At 38.9% G+C, this 17,045-nt stretch overlaps 1 protein-coding gene across 1 annotated transcript in view; it reads left to right on the forward strand.

The window, feature by feature from the left end:
* DSG2 (desmoglein 2) overlaps positions 1-17,045 on the forward strand; it is a 59,399-nt gene that overhangs the window by 19,261 nt on the left and 23,093 nt on the right. The window contains exons 2-8 of the mRNA XM_004422662.3: positions 6,501-6,536; positions 8,032-8,166; positions 12,453-12,614; positions 12,755-12,899; positions 13,742-13,908; positions 15,870-16,007; positions 16,125-16,310. Of these exons, the coding sequence (XP_004422719.3) occupies positions 6,501-6,536; positions 8,032-8,166; positions 12,453-12,614; positions 12,755-12,899; positions 13,742-13,908; positions 15,870-16,007; positions 16,125-16,310 (969 nt within the window). The remainder of the gene's footprint in view (positions 1-6,500; positions 6,537-8,031; positions 8,167-12,452; positions 12,615-12,754; positions 12,900-13,741; positions 13,909-15,869; positions 16,008-16,124; positions 16,311-17,045) is intronic.

The following is a 17,045-nucleotide window of genomic DNA, read 5'->3' on the forward strand; positions in this document are numbered from 1 at the left end:
GCATGGGATGTCTTTCCATTTCTTTATGTCATCATCGATTTCTTTCAATAATGTCTTGTAGTTTTCATTGTATAGGTCTTTCACCTCCTTGGTAAGATTTATTCCTAGATATTTTATTCTTTTTGATGCAATTGTAAATGGTATTATCTTTTTGAGCTCTCTTTCTGTTAGTTTGTTATTAGCACACAGAAATGCAACTGATTTTTGCAAGTTGATTTTGTACCCTGCAACTTTGCTGTACTTGTTGGTTATTTCTAATAGTTTTCCAATGGATTCTTTAGGGTTTTCTATATATAAAATCATGTCGTCTGCAAATAGTGAGAGTTTCAGTTCTTCGTTGCCTATTTGGATTCCTTTTATTCCTTTTTCTTGCCTAATTGCTCTGGGCAAAACCTCTAGTACTATGTTGAATAAGAGTGGTGAGAGTGGGCAGCCTTGTCTCGTTCCTGTTCTCAGAGGAATGGCTTTCAGCCTTTCCCTGTTGAGTATGATGTTGGCTGTGGGTTTGTCATAAATAGCCTTTATTATGTTGAGGTACCTTCCTTCTATACCCATTTTGTTGAGAGTTTTTATCATAAATGGATGTTGTATCTTGTCAAATGCCTTCTCTGCGTCTATTGAGATGACCATGTGGTTTTTATTCTTTGTTTTGTTGATGTGGCGTATCACGTTGATTGATTTGCGGATGTTGAACCATCCCTGAGTCCCTGGTATAAATCCCACTTGATCATGGTGTATGATCCTTTTAATGTATCGTTGTATTTGGCTTGCCAATATTTTGTTGAGGATTTTTGCATCTATGTTCATCAGGGATATTGGCCTGTAATTTTCCTTCTTTGTATTGTCTTTGTCTGGCTTTGGTATCAGGGTGATGTTGGCCTCGTAGAATGAGTTAGGAAGTGTTCCATCTTCCTCTATTTTTTGGAATTGTTTGAGAAGGATAGGTATTAAATCTTTTTTGAATGTTTGGTAAAGTTCACCAGAGAAGCCATCTGGTCCTTGACTTTTATTTTTTGGGAGGTTTTTGATTACTATTTCAATCTCTTTACTTGTGATTGGTCTATTCAGATTCTCCATTTCTTCTTGGTTCAGTTTTGGGAGGTTGTATGAGTCTAAGAATTTATCCATTTCTTCTAGATTGTCCAGTTTGTTGGCATATAATTTCTCATAGTATTCTCTTATAATCCTCTGTATTTCCGTGGTATCCATTGTAATTTCTCCTCTTTCATTTCTAATTTTATTTACTTGAGCCTTTTCTCTTTTTTTCTTAGTCAGCCTGGCTAAGGGTTTGTTGATTTTGTTTATCTTCTCAAAGAACCAACTCTTTGTTTCATTAATCCTTTCTACTGTTTTTTTGGTCTCAATTTCATTTATTTCTGCTCTGATTTTTATTATTTTTCTCCTTCTGCTGACTTTGGGCTTTGTTTGTTCTTCTTTTTCTAGTTCTGTTAGGTGTAATTTAAGATTGCTTATTTGGGCTTTTTCTTGTTTGCTACGGTGGGCTTGTATCGCTATGAGTTTCCCTCTCAGGACCGCTTTTGCTGCATCCCATATGATTTGATATGGCATATTTTCATTTTTGTTTGTTTCCAGATAGTTTTTCATTTCTCCTTTAATTTCATCAATGATCCGTTGGTTGTTCAGTAGCATGTTATTTAATCTCCCCATTTTTGTCACTTTCCCAGTTTTTTTCTCATGGTTGATTTCCAGTTTCATAGCTTTATGGTTGGAAAAAATGCTTGTTATGATTTCAATCTTCTTAAATTTATTGAGGCTTGCTTTGTTTCCCAGCATATGGTTTATCCTTGAGAATGTTCCATGCACACTTGAGAAGAATGTGTAGTCAGCTGTTTTTGGATGTAGTGCTCTGTATATGTCTACTAGGTCCATCTCATCCACTTTTTCATTTAAGTCCACTGTTTCTTTATTGACTTTTTGTCTGGATGATCTATCCATTGGTGTAAGTGGGGTGTTAAGATCCCCTACTATTATTGTGTTGTTGTTAATGTCTCCTTTTAGGTTTGATAATAGTTGCTTTATGTACTTTGGTGCTCCTATGTTGGGTGCATATATATTTATAAATGATATGTCTTCTTGGTGGAGTGTCCCTTTTATCATTATATATTGCCCTTCTTTGTCTCTCTTAACCTGTCTTATCTTGAAATCTACTTTGTCTGATATGAGTATGGCAACCTGCTTTCTTTTGTTTGCCATTAGCTTGGAGTATTGTCTTCCATCCTTTCACTCTGTGCCTGTGCTTGTCTTTAGAGCTGAGATGTGTTTCCTGGAGGCAGCATATTGTTGGGTCTTGCTTTTTAATCCATCCTGCCACTCTGTATCTTTTGATTGGAGAGTTCAATCCATTTACGTTTAAGGTAATTATTGATATATGAGGGCTTAATGTTGCTGTTTTGTCACTTATTTTCCAGTTGTTTTGCATTTCCTTTGTTTCTTGTCCCATTTGTTTCGGACTGCCAATTCAGTTTGGTTGTTCTGTCTTATGACTCTTCTAGTTTTCTCTTTGTTTATCATATGTGATTTTGTTTTCATTATTTGTTTAATGGTTACCTTGAGGTATATATAAAAAATATTGTGTATGAGATAGTCCATTATCTGATGGCCTCTTATTTCCTTATGCTAAGTCAATTCAGTCTCTTTCCTCTTCCCCTTCTAAGTTGTTCTTGTTATACCTTATTCTTTTTTTTTTTTTAAGATTTTATTTATTTATTTTTTTCCCCCAAAGCCCCAGTAGATAGTTGTATGTCATAGCTGCACATCCTTCTAGTTGCTGTATGTGGGACACGGCCTCAGCATGGCCGGAGAAGCGGTGCGTCAGTGCGTGCCCGGGATCTGAACCTGGGCCGCCAGCAGCGGAGCGCGCGCACTTAACCGCTAAGCCACGGGGCTGGCCCTGTTATACCTTATTCTATCTTGTGTTGTAGCTGTGTGTTTACAGTGATGAGGTTATATTTATTTTTGGTGATTTCCTTCCTTTGGTCTTTGATTTTGGTATTTAAGTGGTTGTTAACCTATTCTGGTAAAGATCTACTATTTTTGTGATTTTGTCTGCCTATTTTTCTTCTTGCTCCAAGCTTTGTATTCCCTTTCTCTTCTTTTTTTCGGGCCTGAGGGCCTTCTTCAGTATTTCTTATAGTGGGGGGTCTCGTGGCCATGACCTCCCTTAGCTTTTTTTTTAATCTGGTGGGAAAGTTACTATTTCTCCATCATATTTGAAGGATATTTTTGCTGGATAGAGTGTTCTTGGCTGAAAGATTTTGTCTTTCAGTATTTTGAATATATCATTCCAGCCTCTCCTAGCCTGTAAAGTTTCTGTTGAGAAATCCGCTGAGAGCCTGATGGGAGTTCCTTTGTACGTTATTTTTTGTTTTTGTCTAGCTGCCCTTAATATTGTTTCTTTGTCATTGACTTTAGCCAGCCTTACCACTATATGTCGTGGAGTGGGCCTTTGCCTGTTGCCGTATTTAGGCGACCTATTGGCTTCTCTTACTGGTATTTCCTGCTCCTTCCCCAGATTTGGGAAGTTCTCAGCTATTATTTCCTTGAATAGGCTCTCTGTTCCTCTTTCCCTCTCTTCTCCCTCAGGAATACCTATAATTCTTATGTTACATTTCCTAATAGAGTCAGATATTTCTCGGAGACTTTCTTCATTTCTTTTTAGTCTTAGTTCTCTCTCCTCTTCCATCTGGAGCATATCTGTATTCCTATCCTTTATAATGCTACTTCTTTCCTCCATATTGTCAGCTCTGTTCTTTGAAGATTCCAGATTCTCCTTTATCTCCTCCATTGTATTCTTCATCTCCATGAGTACTGATTGATTTTTCTTTATGATTTCAATCTCTTTTGTGAAGAAACTCTTTATCTCATTGTGAATTGTTTGTCTGTGTTATCTTGTATTTCGCTGAGTTTTTTTTATAATAGCTATTTTGAAATCTCTGTCGTTTAAGTTATGGATTTCTGTGCCTTCAGGGTTGGTTTCTTGGTGCTTGTCATTTTCCTTCTGGTCTGGTGATTTCATGTACTTTTGCATTGTGGTTCCTGTATTCGCCTTATTTTTCCTCATCCTGGAAATATCTGGTTGCAATTTCCACCCACCACCACTGTGTGGGTTCAGGGCTGTGTAATCTGAGCCCCCTGCACTCTGCCCCAGCTGCTCCCTGTGATCGGCCAGCCGCTCGGTCTGGTCTGGTTGGCTGAGCTTCAGTGTCAGGCATGTGGGGAGAGGGGCTCTCTCTTTTGCCCACTGGGTCCCTGGTGTGGGGGGCTTCTCGCTCGCCCCTCATTATCAGCTCTCCTGGGGTGCTCAGATGTTGATGGCACCCCTGCAGCAGTTCTGAGTCCTCTGGGTGGGAGTTTCCCACTGGCTGAGAGAGCCCAAAGAGCTACGGTTTCCCCACAGAAGGCCGCCCCTCCCCACTCTCTGGGAGCCACTCGGACCCAGATCGCTGATGTGATGGGGAGGGAGAGGATTTCTCCTGACCTCTCCCCACTTCCTCCCCCCCCCCAGCAAGTCCACTCTCAGATGTGCGGCAGTTTGGATCTTTCCGATCTTCCTTTTTGCTGTCTAGGAGTCCATTGTTATTCTGTGACTGTTCCTTTTGTTGTATCTTATAGGGGGAAGAGTTTACGGGAAAGCTCACTCCGCCATGATGCTGACGTCACTCACTGAGTTTATTTATTTTTAAGATAGGGAAGATCTAAATATGTTTGGTTGCCAATGGGAAGGAAATAAACCTGTTTGATTAGCCAGTGGTGAAAGAAGATAAAAGTTAGTGGAAGGAACAGGGTTCTTGAGAAGATAAATGTGGGAGAACAAGCAGAAGAGTTGAAAATAAAGAACATAGAGGGTGGTTAACATTGGAAAGGAATCAGGACACCTCGTCCTTGTAGAAACAAGAGAAGGAAAAGGTGATTAAAGATACAATCTCATGGGCCGGCCCCGTGGCTTAGCGGTTAAGTGCGCGTGCTCTGATGCTGGCGGCCCGGGTTCGGATCCCGGGAGCGCCCCGAGGCACCACTTCTCCGTCCAACGCGAGGCCGAGTCCCACGTACAGCAACTAGAAGGATGTGAACCTATGACGTACAACTATCTACTGGGGCTTTGGGGGGAAAAACTGAATAAATAAAATCTTTAAAAAAAAAAAAAAAAAAAAAAAAAGATACAATCTCAGTCAAAGAAAACGTGGGGTCATCTCCTCTAAGAGTGAGTGGGTTCAGGGGTGTGGTCAGTGTAATTGGTGTGTTCTCCCAAAGTTTGGAATGGTATGATAGGGCTACAATAAGAGAGAGACAAAGATAACGTAGGTTATGGTCTGAATGAGCACACTTTTGAGAACAAAAGGGTTGCTAACAGGTGGGATGCCTGCACAATAGGTGTCAGCTGGAGTCTCCTGGGCAAACAAACATATGGTCACCCTAGAAACAAGCACTACCCCTATGGAGGGAGCAGCTATTAGTGTGGATGTGTGACGGATCCATTCAGCCACTGCAGCTCTCTCTAGCAGCATTGCCAGTACAGGGTCAGAATCAAAGAGAGTAATAGGCTTACAGAGCTGGGAAAAAAGCAATGCAGGCATATTAGAAGGTCAAAAGAATGAGGGATCCTTGACTCGTTAACAACATCTTTGGAATGGCTGGCAATAATCGACTAGCATTGTCCAATAGCGTTGTCTACAATGGTGGAAATTTCCTCTAGCCACTTACCTCGCAGCTGTTGAGCAAAATAATTATTAATTTCAAATAATTTTAGTTTAAGTCTAAATAGCTACACGTGGCTACCATATTAGAAAGTGCTGGTTTAGATTAAGCCAGGAGAAAAGAGACGCCAAGAGGAGATTAATGGACTATAAAGAAAGTGCAGCAAAAGTCAAAAAGCAGAGTAGGAGTTTATTGTGCAGATTTTAGAGTAAATGTAACTGTGTTTAGTTCTGTTTAATGATGAAGTCGAAGTGTGACAGTGCTTGATAAGAACCAAAGAAAAGAGTTGGCGGGATCGAGAAAGTTGAGGAATGATGTCCAAATATGGACAGTCATGTGTGTGACCCTGGACCCAGGGTGTAATGGGAGGTAGCGAGGTGCTGCATCTCACACGAAAGGCCTGAGGGAACGTCATTGGGTCCCAGAGAACGTGAGATGAAAACTGTAAAGTAAGGAGAAGAAGATCAGCAAATGGCTAAGATTTCAAGAGGACAAATTTTGCTTTTGTTTTTGTTTTTCAGATATTTGTTGAGTTCTGAGGGGTTTTCTGGAGGAGGCAGTGTGGATCAAAAAGAATGTAGATTCCTTCCTCTGGCCCTGGTTGTGGCAGAGAGACAAAGGGGAAAATTAAAATTGATTTCCTTTTGACAAAGGAGGATAGTAGTGGTGTTTAAACTTTTCTTTTGTAATACCTTTAGTATGCTAGGTGGTAGGTCATTCATTAACAATGTATTTTAAACTGAATTGAATGATAAATTGTATTAACAAATAATTTTATTTTACAGATCTGCTTTAACTTTGGAAATGGACTCCATTTAGAGGTAAAGCACCAGGGGGATTATTTCTGTCTTTTGGTCTCAGAGGCTTAATTTCATGGAACACAATTTGACTGTGCCTTCCCAGATTAACAATGCACACTTCCTTAGACCCAGCTGTTCCCATTCAAACAAGTGCACAGGAACATATATCCAGGGATGTTCAGTGCAGCATTTTTTGACAATCTAAAAGTCCATCAGTAGGAAAATGGTGAAACAATTTATGGTACATGGAAGAACGTGTATGATGAGATATTGAATGAAAAATCAGGGGGCAGAATGCGAAGTATAGTATACTTCCATTTTTATAGGAAGAAGACCTTTATATGTGTGCAACTGTATGGTCCTGAGAAAAGATCAGAAACAAATATTAACTAAGCTGCTAACAGTGAATACTCTGTGAAGTATGAGTGAAAAAGTAGAAAGAAGTTTTTCATGTTTACATTAAAAACTCCAATATTATTTCAATTTTTTAATATAATTTTTTAAAGTTATAGAATTTTTTTCAAATGAAAACAAAAAAATTCAATGACCTAGTGATAACCAGTGTAAATATTTTGAAATAAAATACACGTTACGTAGAGCAACAAAACAAGTAAAACGTAGAAAAACAATCATTTTTGATCTTAAGATACTAGGTCAGCTGTATTGAAATTTTCCTTTGATAGAATATATATTTTTATTAAAGCCCAACTAAAAATTTACAGAATAGTTTTCTACTTAAGATTCTGAAAACAAAAGATGGGCAATTTAATCCTTTACCCTATCCTTAAAAATAAATTCATTAATTGACAGTTTCACCAGTTTTAGCTAAATTGATAACTGGTTACTAAGATTTAGTCTTAAAGCATTTAATAATTCATTTTTAAACTATAAGCCACCACAAGAAAATGAAACTTCATTTTCAGTTAGTAGAAAAAAATTCTTGACATGGTATATTATTTTTAATTTGCCTAATTCTAAGATCACTAAATTATTCTTTAGCCTTTTTAGCTCTTCAGTCTGAGAAATCTTTTTTTACTGATAAAAACTAAACCCCGCCACTGTATTGTTTGGAGACAATCTCTTGAACGCCTATAGAGTTCACTAGAATGTATACATTTCCTCTTTGAAAATGAATCCTGTTAAGAAATATGAAATTTAGGGGCCGACCCCGTGGCTCAGTGGTTAAGTGTGTGTGCTCCGCTGCTGGCAGCCCAGGTTCGGATCCCGGGCGCGCACCGACGCACCGCTTCTCCGGCCATGCTGAGGCGGCGTCCCACATACAGCAACTAGAAGGCTGTGCAACTACGACATACAACTATCTACTGGGGCTTTGGGGGAATAAAATAAATAAATAAAAATTTAAAAAAAGAAAAAGAAATATGAAATTTATATCTTAAAACTTGCACAACTGTTTTTAAAGTTGTAGTAAATTTAGTAAAGTCTAGTAAATTTAGTAAATACCCTACTAATGTCTTAGGATATTTAATAATTTTTTGGCAATATTTTATTGTTGTAGGTCTTAAACACAAGAAATGAGAATAAGCTGCTTTCTAAACATACTCACCTAGTGCGGCAAAAGCGGGCCTGGATCACCGCCCCTGTGGCTGTTCGGGAGGGAGAGGATCTGTCCAGAAAGAATCCGATCGCCAAGGTACCTTCTAAAGAGGAACAGGAAATATATGCATTTGTTTAAAATACGTTGTGAAAGACTTTTATGTTCACTTTAAAATTTAAGGAAAATTATATAATGTAAAATTACTGAGTCTTTTAATATTCCGTATGTATTTGAAAATTAGCAGAGCTCGGGCCAGCCCGTGGCTTAGCGGTTAGGTGAACGCACTCCGCGGTTGGCAGCCCTGGTTCGTATCCTGGGAGCGAACCGACGCACTGCTTCTCCGGCCATGCTGAGGCTGAGTCCCACATACAGCAACTAGAAGGATGTTCAGCTATGACATACAACTATCTACTGGGCCTTTGGGGGAAAAAATAAATAAAATTAAAAAAAAAAAAAAAAAGAAAATTAGCAGAGCTTAATTTTTAGCAGAAAGTGCCAACCCAAAGATCCGCTTTCCCGTTCTGGAAGATACGTCATTAGCGAAAATATATGTAATTTGGGGCTTTGACTCAACTAAGAGTTAAGGGATCTGGCACTAGTTGAATCTTTATTTAACACACGGCGTTAAACATACTCAAAATAAGACATTATTATCTGTAGGGGAGGAAAAATTTTTTTCTTGCTACCCTCCTAGGTTCTCTGGCTGGGGCCCTGTAAATTGGACTGACAAAAGACAGATTAACAAGAGAAAAACAAACAGAAGTTTATTACCATATGTATCATGCATATCACACCTGGGAGTACCCAGAGATGAGAAACTCAAAAGTTTGCTTAGAACTTGGGCTTATATAGCGTCGTAGCAAAGGAAAGATAAATTTTTATAGAAGGGACAAGGAAAAGGACCTTGAATCTCTAAGGGGTAGTAAATGGCTAATAGTAGAAAAAGGCTAGTTAGTAAAGTTTGTTATGTGGATTTCTGGTGTCATCTCTAAGCCAATAAGGGTGTAAAGTTGTCTCTGATGATTGAGTTTTGTTCTTCCTGGCAGAAAGGGCAAGGAGGGCACCTTTACAGATTTTTGTCCTGCTTCTAGGCAAAAGGGGGAGGGCAGAGAACTTTTCTCTCATCTGCTTCTTCTCAATTGCCTTCAACCTCAAAATAACCCTATACCAAAGTGTCATATTTTCAGGTGGCATATTCTGCCACACTACACATAAAAAGTAATTTTCAAAATTAAAAGAACCAATATCTAGTAAGTAGGATGACCATACATTCTACTTGAGACAGTCTTCATTTATGCCCATTGTCCTGGCTTAATAATTCACAACTCCCCTTTTGCCCTCAAACTGTCCTTTTTTTTTTTTTTTTTTTTTGGTGAGGAAGATTAGCCCTGAGCTAACATCTGTTGCCAATCCTCTTTTTGTTGAAGAAGGTTGGCCCTGGGCTAACAACCATGCCCATCTTCCTCTACTTTTTTATATGTGGGACGCCTGCCATGGCATGGCTTGATAAGCAGTGCATAGGTCTGCACCCGAGATCAGATCCCGTGAACCCTGGGTCACCAAAGTGGAGCGTTCAAACTTAACCACTGGCCCCACTATCCTATTGTTGGATTATGATAATCATACTAATATGTATCTCAGACTTAGTATGTGCAAACCTGAACCCTTGATTTTTCCCCTAAAGCTGTTTTCCATAGGTTCTACCCATTTCAGTAAATGGCACTATGATTCTATCCAGTTTTTAAAAATTGTGGCAAGTACTATCAGGTCTACCCCCAAAATATATCCGAAATCTGCCCACCTCTCTACACTGCCACCCCCCTCGTCCAGGTTACTGTCGTCTCTGACCTGCGTTACGAAAGAGCCCTTGACCTGTCTCACCACTTTCACTCTTGCCACCACCCCCATCCCCTCAACAGTCCATTCTCCAGACAGCAGCCAGGGTGAGCTTTTGAAAAGACAGGTCAACGCATGTTCACCCCCTTACCGGGACCCTTTCAATAGCTTCCCGCTGCAGTGGAAGGAATAAAGGCTCTACCCTGGCCTGCAAGAGCTCTTGGGGTTTGTTGGCCTTGACCTCCTCTCTGACCTCAGCTCCTCTCACCCCCCAATCCCGCACTCTGCTACGTCCCTAAACCCATATAAGCTCATTCCAAGCTCTCACCCTTCACACTTGCTATTCCCTCTGCCTGGAATCCCCTCCTTACAGATATTTGCAGCATCTCACAGGATCAAGCCTCTGCCCAAGTGTCACCTTTTCAGAGAGTCCCCTTCCCTGCCTCATCCCATCTCTTTCTATCCCATTACTCCGTTTCAGCTTGATTTACTGCTCATTCCACTCCAGGACATTATGCTGTATGTTGCTTGCTTGTTGTCTGGCTCCCTCAGTAGAGTGTAAGCTTCCTGAGGGCAGGGGCCTAGTCCTTAGGCTCACAACTCATGCCCTGTGCCCCGAGCAGTGCCAGCATCCAGCAGGTACTCAGGAAACATTTGTGTGAATGAATAAATGTTCATACCCAAGTGTTACCTTCCTCTTTCCACTCTTATAAATGTCATACATGAAGAGCTCCTTAAAAAAAAGAGCAGCTATGGAATAGAAGACAACAATTTCCTTTCTCCAGCAACATGTTGTTTTCATAAAAGCCTTCTAAAATCTAAGTTTTTGTGTGTGTGTGAGGAAGATCAGCCTTGTACTAACATCTGCCAATCCTCTTTTTTTTTTTTTTTTTCCTGCTGAGGAAGACTGGCCCTGGGCCAACATCCGTGCCCATCTTCCTCCACTATATATGGGACGCCGCCACAGCATGGTTTGACAAGCGGTGCGTCAGTGTGCGCCCGGGATCCGAATCGGCGAACCCTGGGCTACCGCAAGGGAGCGTGCGCACTTAACCGCTTTTGCCACTGGGCCAGCCCCTAAAATCTAAATTTTTCGTTACAGTTATATTACATAATAGTATATATAGTATTGTATAGTATATATACAATCAATTAAGTTTTTTGTTTTGGTTTGCTTTGGTTTTGTGAGATATCTGAGTCATTCACACATTCTTTCAATAGGTTTCCCTAAAATGCATTGATTCTTTGGGGTTCAATAAGTGTTAGCTGTTCTTCTTACTAATTTTAATTATACAAGTTGTTAAGAGTAAAATTTACATAAAAAGCAAAAGATCTTATTAAATTTTCCCAACTTTCCAAATTTTCTAGAGGTAATACTTTCAACAGTTTAATATCTTCCAGATCTTATGAAATGCATAAATATGTGTATACTTACATACTCTTGTGTGCATATGTATGTACATACAAACCAACAATTATGTTGACACACAGTCTTGTTTTATTTTTAACATAAATTGAATTATATAATACCTATAATCAGTACATAAAGATCTAGAATATTCTTTATAAGTACTGTAATATATATCCACACATACATATACACATATGTGTGTGTATATATGCATATACACCGTACCGGGCAAAAAAAGAGACAGACAGAAGCACAGAAAAGGAGAAAGTCAAACAGAGACAGAAGCTCTCTGTGAAGAGTAATCATGGGACTGCTCCAGGTTCACCATTCCACTCCGGAACCAGACCTGGTGTCGCAGGAGGTTGGAGGCCCCATCTGCTGTGTGCTTAGTATTCTCAGCAGCAATCCCCTGGCCCCAGTGCATGTTGGGAAACTTATGGAAAGAAAATGTAACTAATCCTGAGGTTTCAGGACAAAGAACGGACCGGACAGGTGGGGGGTGGTGTCTTCAATGATGTCTGAAGGAGGAAATAAGGAACCAATGGGGGCCACAGAGACTCATCACATTTACTAATGAAGACTTAGAGATACAGATAAAATTCTTCATCGAGGATGAAGATGATAAGTACAGAAGACCCAGTGGGTTAGAAACATTAATTTGCTGGAGCATTTTAAGCAGAGATGGTGCTTGACTATTTTAATCCTTCTATGGAAAGATGCCTTATGCATACTTCCCAGATGATTAAATGGATTTCTGAAGGTGATTTGGACCTTGCAAATTTTACCTCTGTGCTAAATTTGAAATCTGCACCCCCAACGTGTACCCCTAATGATATCTTAATTTCGTAACAACCCTGAGAGGTAGACAGAAGTATCTCTCCACTTTATACATAGGAACACTGAGGCACAGAGAAGGTAAGTGACTGTCTTAGCATCACATAACTAGCGAGTGGCTGAGACGGGAGGGGAATCCAGGTTCTCTGACACCAGCACATCTGCTGTTGAGCCCTTGGGCTCCCCCACCTCTCTGCTATCAGCATCATGACAACTTCACAGGGAAATTTTCCATTAAAAGTATTTACATGTAGGTTATGGAGAGTTTAACTTGAGGCTTCCTCTGTTATTTTTATGTTAGATACATTCTGATATTGCAGAAGAAAGAGAACTAAAAATTACATACAAATACACTGGAAAAGGGATTACAGAGCCACCTTTTGGTGTATTTGTCTTTAATAAAGACACCGGAGACTTGAACATCACCCGCATTCTTGATCGAGAAGAAACGCCATATTTTCTGGTAAGACCAATTTTACATTCATTAGTTTGGAGTTTTTCTTTGATAATAGTTATGCTGTGTTTTATTTATTTTTGATCCATGGTAGTTTAATTACCTTAGCTTAAATCTAATCTCTTCTATTATTTATGTCATGATTTCAGCTAATGGGTTACGCTTTCGATGAAAGAGGAAATAACCTAGAGAAACCATTGGAACTGCGCATTAAAGTTCTTGATATCAATGACAACGAGCCAGTGTTCACCCAGGACGTCTTTGTTGGGTCTATTGAAGAGTTGAGTGCAGCACGTAAGAGTCTATTGTTTTTAAAAATGAACACCCCAAGTCATTTTATCCCCATTGTGTAACTGAACACTAAGTCTTCTATCTTAATGGCGGTGGAGTATAGCCCATGGGACAGATAATAATAAACCTCTTGCTCTAAGTTTGCGACTGCTTTTTTTGTGGTAGGTTTGAAAGACTTTACTTGGCATCTTTTTTTACCCTCAGAACAGATATAGTAGATTGATGTGACAGGTTAGGTCTCTGTAGCAACTGTTCTGCCCTGTAGTGGGCAATATGTAAACAAATGGGCATGGCTGTGCTCCAGTAAAATTTTGCTTACAAAGGCAGGTGACGGGCTGGCTTTGACCCACTGGCAGTCATTTGCTGACCGTTGTTCTACATTATTTTTACTGTCAGGTTTCTTCACAGTGTTGTTCAGTGCGGTGCTCCATATGAAGACTTGTAGGAAAAAGTTCTCTGATCATAATATAAAGAATAACTGTGCTTCTCCTGAATTGTTTGTATTTTAATAAGCATGTATATGTATCTGTTCATCCTTTTTTCTGTGTTGGTTATTAGAACTATTATAAATAAATTTGCAGCCCTCCTGTAGCAAATGTTCAGGACCTTACCCTAAGACTTGTATGTGCTGACCTCAGCCTTGCCCTCATCTTATTTTTCCTACTCCTATATTCCATTCACACTTATCTCCTCATCCAGTTAAACTTTTTGATCTTGGTAAACTGTGATTTTGATAAATACCTGAAATCCTTTTTGGAACAAGCTGAAATTATAAATAAAGTAATAATGGATGTAAATGTGCTTAAAGTTGAGTTTCATCTTGAACACCTTGTTTCTAATGCCAGATACACTTGTGATGAAAATCATTGCAACAGATGCGGATGAGCCCAATACTCTGAATTCTAAAATTTCCTATAGAATCGTGTCTCAGGAGCCTGCTTATCCTCCAGTGTTCTACCTAAATAAAGACACAGGGGAGGTTTATACAACCAGTATTACCTTGGACAGAGAGGTAAATTAATATTTTATGTTACTCATCTTTTAAACTCTCTTTTATCCTTTTAGGTTCTCCTCTCTCATTATTTCTTTCTTTTTTTTTTTTTTTTTCTAATTTTCCTACTTTATTCTATATTCCTCATTCATAGAATAACTTCTGGAATTATCCTCTTCTAGGGATGTGCTGTCTAATATGGTAGCCATTAGCCACATGTGGCCATTGAGCACTTGAAATGTGGCTGGTCCAAATTGAGATGTGCTATAAGTGTAAAATATTCACCAGATTGGGAAGACTTAGTATGAAAAAAAAGAATGTAAAATATCACCTTAATAATTTTTTGTAGATTACATGTTGAAATGATAATATTTTGGATACTATGGGTATAATATATTTGTTTAAAATTAGTATCACCTATTCTTTTTACTTTTTTAAATTGGCTGCTAGAAAATTTTAAATTACGTAAGGACTGCACTGTTCTAAGGCCTTTCCAGTCAGGATTCTGTTTGCTAGAGAGTTCTAAAGCAATGTTCCTTAATTCGTGTTTCTATAATGAAATGTCAGGAGGGTCTCCTTTACTTCTAATATATATACAGAGGGAGGAAAATAATTAAAATATTACCTACTTATGGCAATAGAAACATTTGTAAAGGAAAGAATTATCGTAAATCCCAAATTGGAGGAAAATTTGAGTAGGTTTCCTAGAGAAGCTGTTCTCTCAAACATTTCACTTTTATATTTCTAACTCAAAGGGAAAATTTTAGATGAAAAAGGGAGATGTACAATTTTAAAAATGCTACATACATGAAGGTTTTAAGAGTGTGCATGAGTAAAATGTTGATGATCCTAACACTGAGTTGGCATCACATATAAATCATCCTCCAAGTGCCGTCAGTGTTATTTTGTATTACTTTGAAAAATTATTTGACTCTGCCCAGAGAGGGAGAGGATTGTACCCACAATTCCTTTTGGAATCTTTGTAAAATCAAAGAATATTATTACTCCTAAAATTCTATTCTGCACTTTTCACATAAAATTAGAGTGGAAAAGTATTATTTTGAATTAGTAGTGTGATTTTTTTTTTAACAAGATGCTGTCTCTGAAGTATGGAAGTTTAGCCAGTAATAGTGGCTGACACTTATTGGGCATTTTCCATGTGCCAGGTGCTATTGCAAACCTTTGACATAGATTAACACATTTAATCCACCTAGAAACCCTGTGAGGCAGATCCAATTATTATCCCCATTTTATGCAGAAGGAAACCAAGGGTCAGAGGGATTAAATGTGTGTCCAACAGAGGTAGTAAGTGACAAAGCCAGAATTGGAACCCAGGCAGCTGGCTCCAGAGCCTTTGCTGTCCTGCCTTTCACTGAGCAGTTCTGCCCCACCCAGGACCCCCGTGCACTGGTCCTGGCTGCCCGGCTCCTCTTCAACTCCAGCCACACTGAATGGGGCCACCATAAGGGACCAGGTGGAAGAGAAGGGTTCACTTTGGAGTAACATCCAAAATGTCATTCCCTGGGACACATTCTCTAAGAATCATATCTCTCAGGATGTCTGGACCAAGTTCAACAGGTTTTGCCTTCACTGGCTTAGTTTTCTTGGGGACTAGATTTTCTTAGCTTAACTTTTAGCTGAGAATAGAATGTGGGGCCGTCACTTCCGGTGCAGAGCAAACTACATTTTGAACGTACTCTTTCGTGCACAGACTGTCTTAAGGAGAGACTTATCTCCTGATAATATCACCAATGGCATATTTAAGAATTTGACTATCAACTACCCCCTAGGCTTTTCTGCCCTTCTAGAAAAGCTCTGATGGCAAATAAACAGCATCTTCACACAAATAACAGCAGATCATGAAACTTACTTATGAATAAAATATACTGTGATTCCTTCCCTTGATGATAAAGTGAACTAAAAACCAGATTTGGGAAGCAATTTATATTCACCCCAGCTGGATGTTTTTCATTGTCCTGCAGGAACACAGCAGCTATACTTTGACAGTAGAAGCAAGAGACGGCAATGGACAGATAACAGATAAACCAGTGAAACAAGCTCAAGTTCAGATTCATATTTTGGATGTCAATGACAATATACCTGAAGTAGAAAAGAACATGGTAACTATTGTTTTTATAATAAATGTACCTACTTATTCATATTGTAGTCCCAACTAAGAATATATTGCTTATGTTTGTGTTACATTAAAATAAAAATCGTATGTTCATGTTTTGCAGTATGAAGGGACGGTTGAAGAAAATCAAGCCAATGTAGAAGTTATACGCATAAAAGTGTTCGATGCAGATGAAATAGGCTCTGATAATTGGTTAGCAAATTTTACATTTGCATCAGGAAATGAAAATGGTTATTTCCGCATAGAAACTGATACTCAAACTAATGAAGGAATTGTGACCCTTATTAAGGTAAGTACTTAGTGTTCAAAACTGGAATGGAAGAAGTTGGTGCAGGGGAGGAAACTGAAATATTTTGAGCCCCAAACACTTACAAGTACTTTACATACTCAATTAACTGGCATCACAATTGTTTGAGATGGGAGCCATCCCTATTTGCCCAAGTTCTATGGTTAGTTAAGTGGTCACACTGTAGTTCATATTCAGATCAGGGGACTCTAATTCTAACCTGACAGCATGATACCAGCATCATTATTGCTTAGTACACTTCCAGTCTTGCTTGCCTCCTGTGCCTGACTATAGCATTCCCGCATCATGACCTCTTAACCCCTAGTGAGTGTCCCCCAACTTACTATCTCTTATTGATCCACTTAACAGTAAAGCCAAACTTCATTAATAACATCTAAAAACAAAAGCTGTTATAACTGGATAAAGCTCTAATCCAGTTGTCCTCATACTTAAGTATGTCTAAGAATCACTTAGTAAAGCTGTGTGCCAAAAATGCAGATTCCTTGACCCCATCATCAATAACTCTGATTGAGTGGGCTCAGGAACTTACCTTTATAACAAAAATCCACTTGTGATTCTAATATAAGTAGTATCAGGATCACATTTTGAAACACAGGGTTTCTAACCTCTTGTGCTTAATTTAATCAACAAAGGAAAAATTAAATAGTCTTATTAAGCATATGGGTCTTATACATTTGAAACTCATTACCCCCACAGAATTTTTTTAAGCAAAAATTA

This window comes from Ceratotherium simum, chromosome 14 (assembly GCF_057802395.1).
Source record: "Ceratotherium simum simum isolate JZ-2026a chromosome 14, ASM5780239v1, whole genome shotgun sequence".
In the NCBI taxonomy this organism is placed as follows: domain Eukaryota; kingdom Metazoa; phylum Chordata; class Mammalia; order Perissodactyla; family Rhinocerotidae; genus Ceratotherium; species Ceratotherium simum.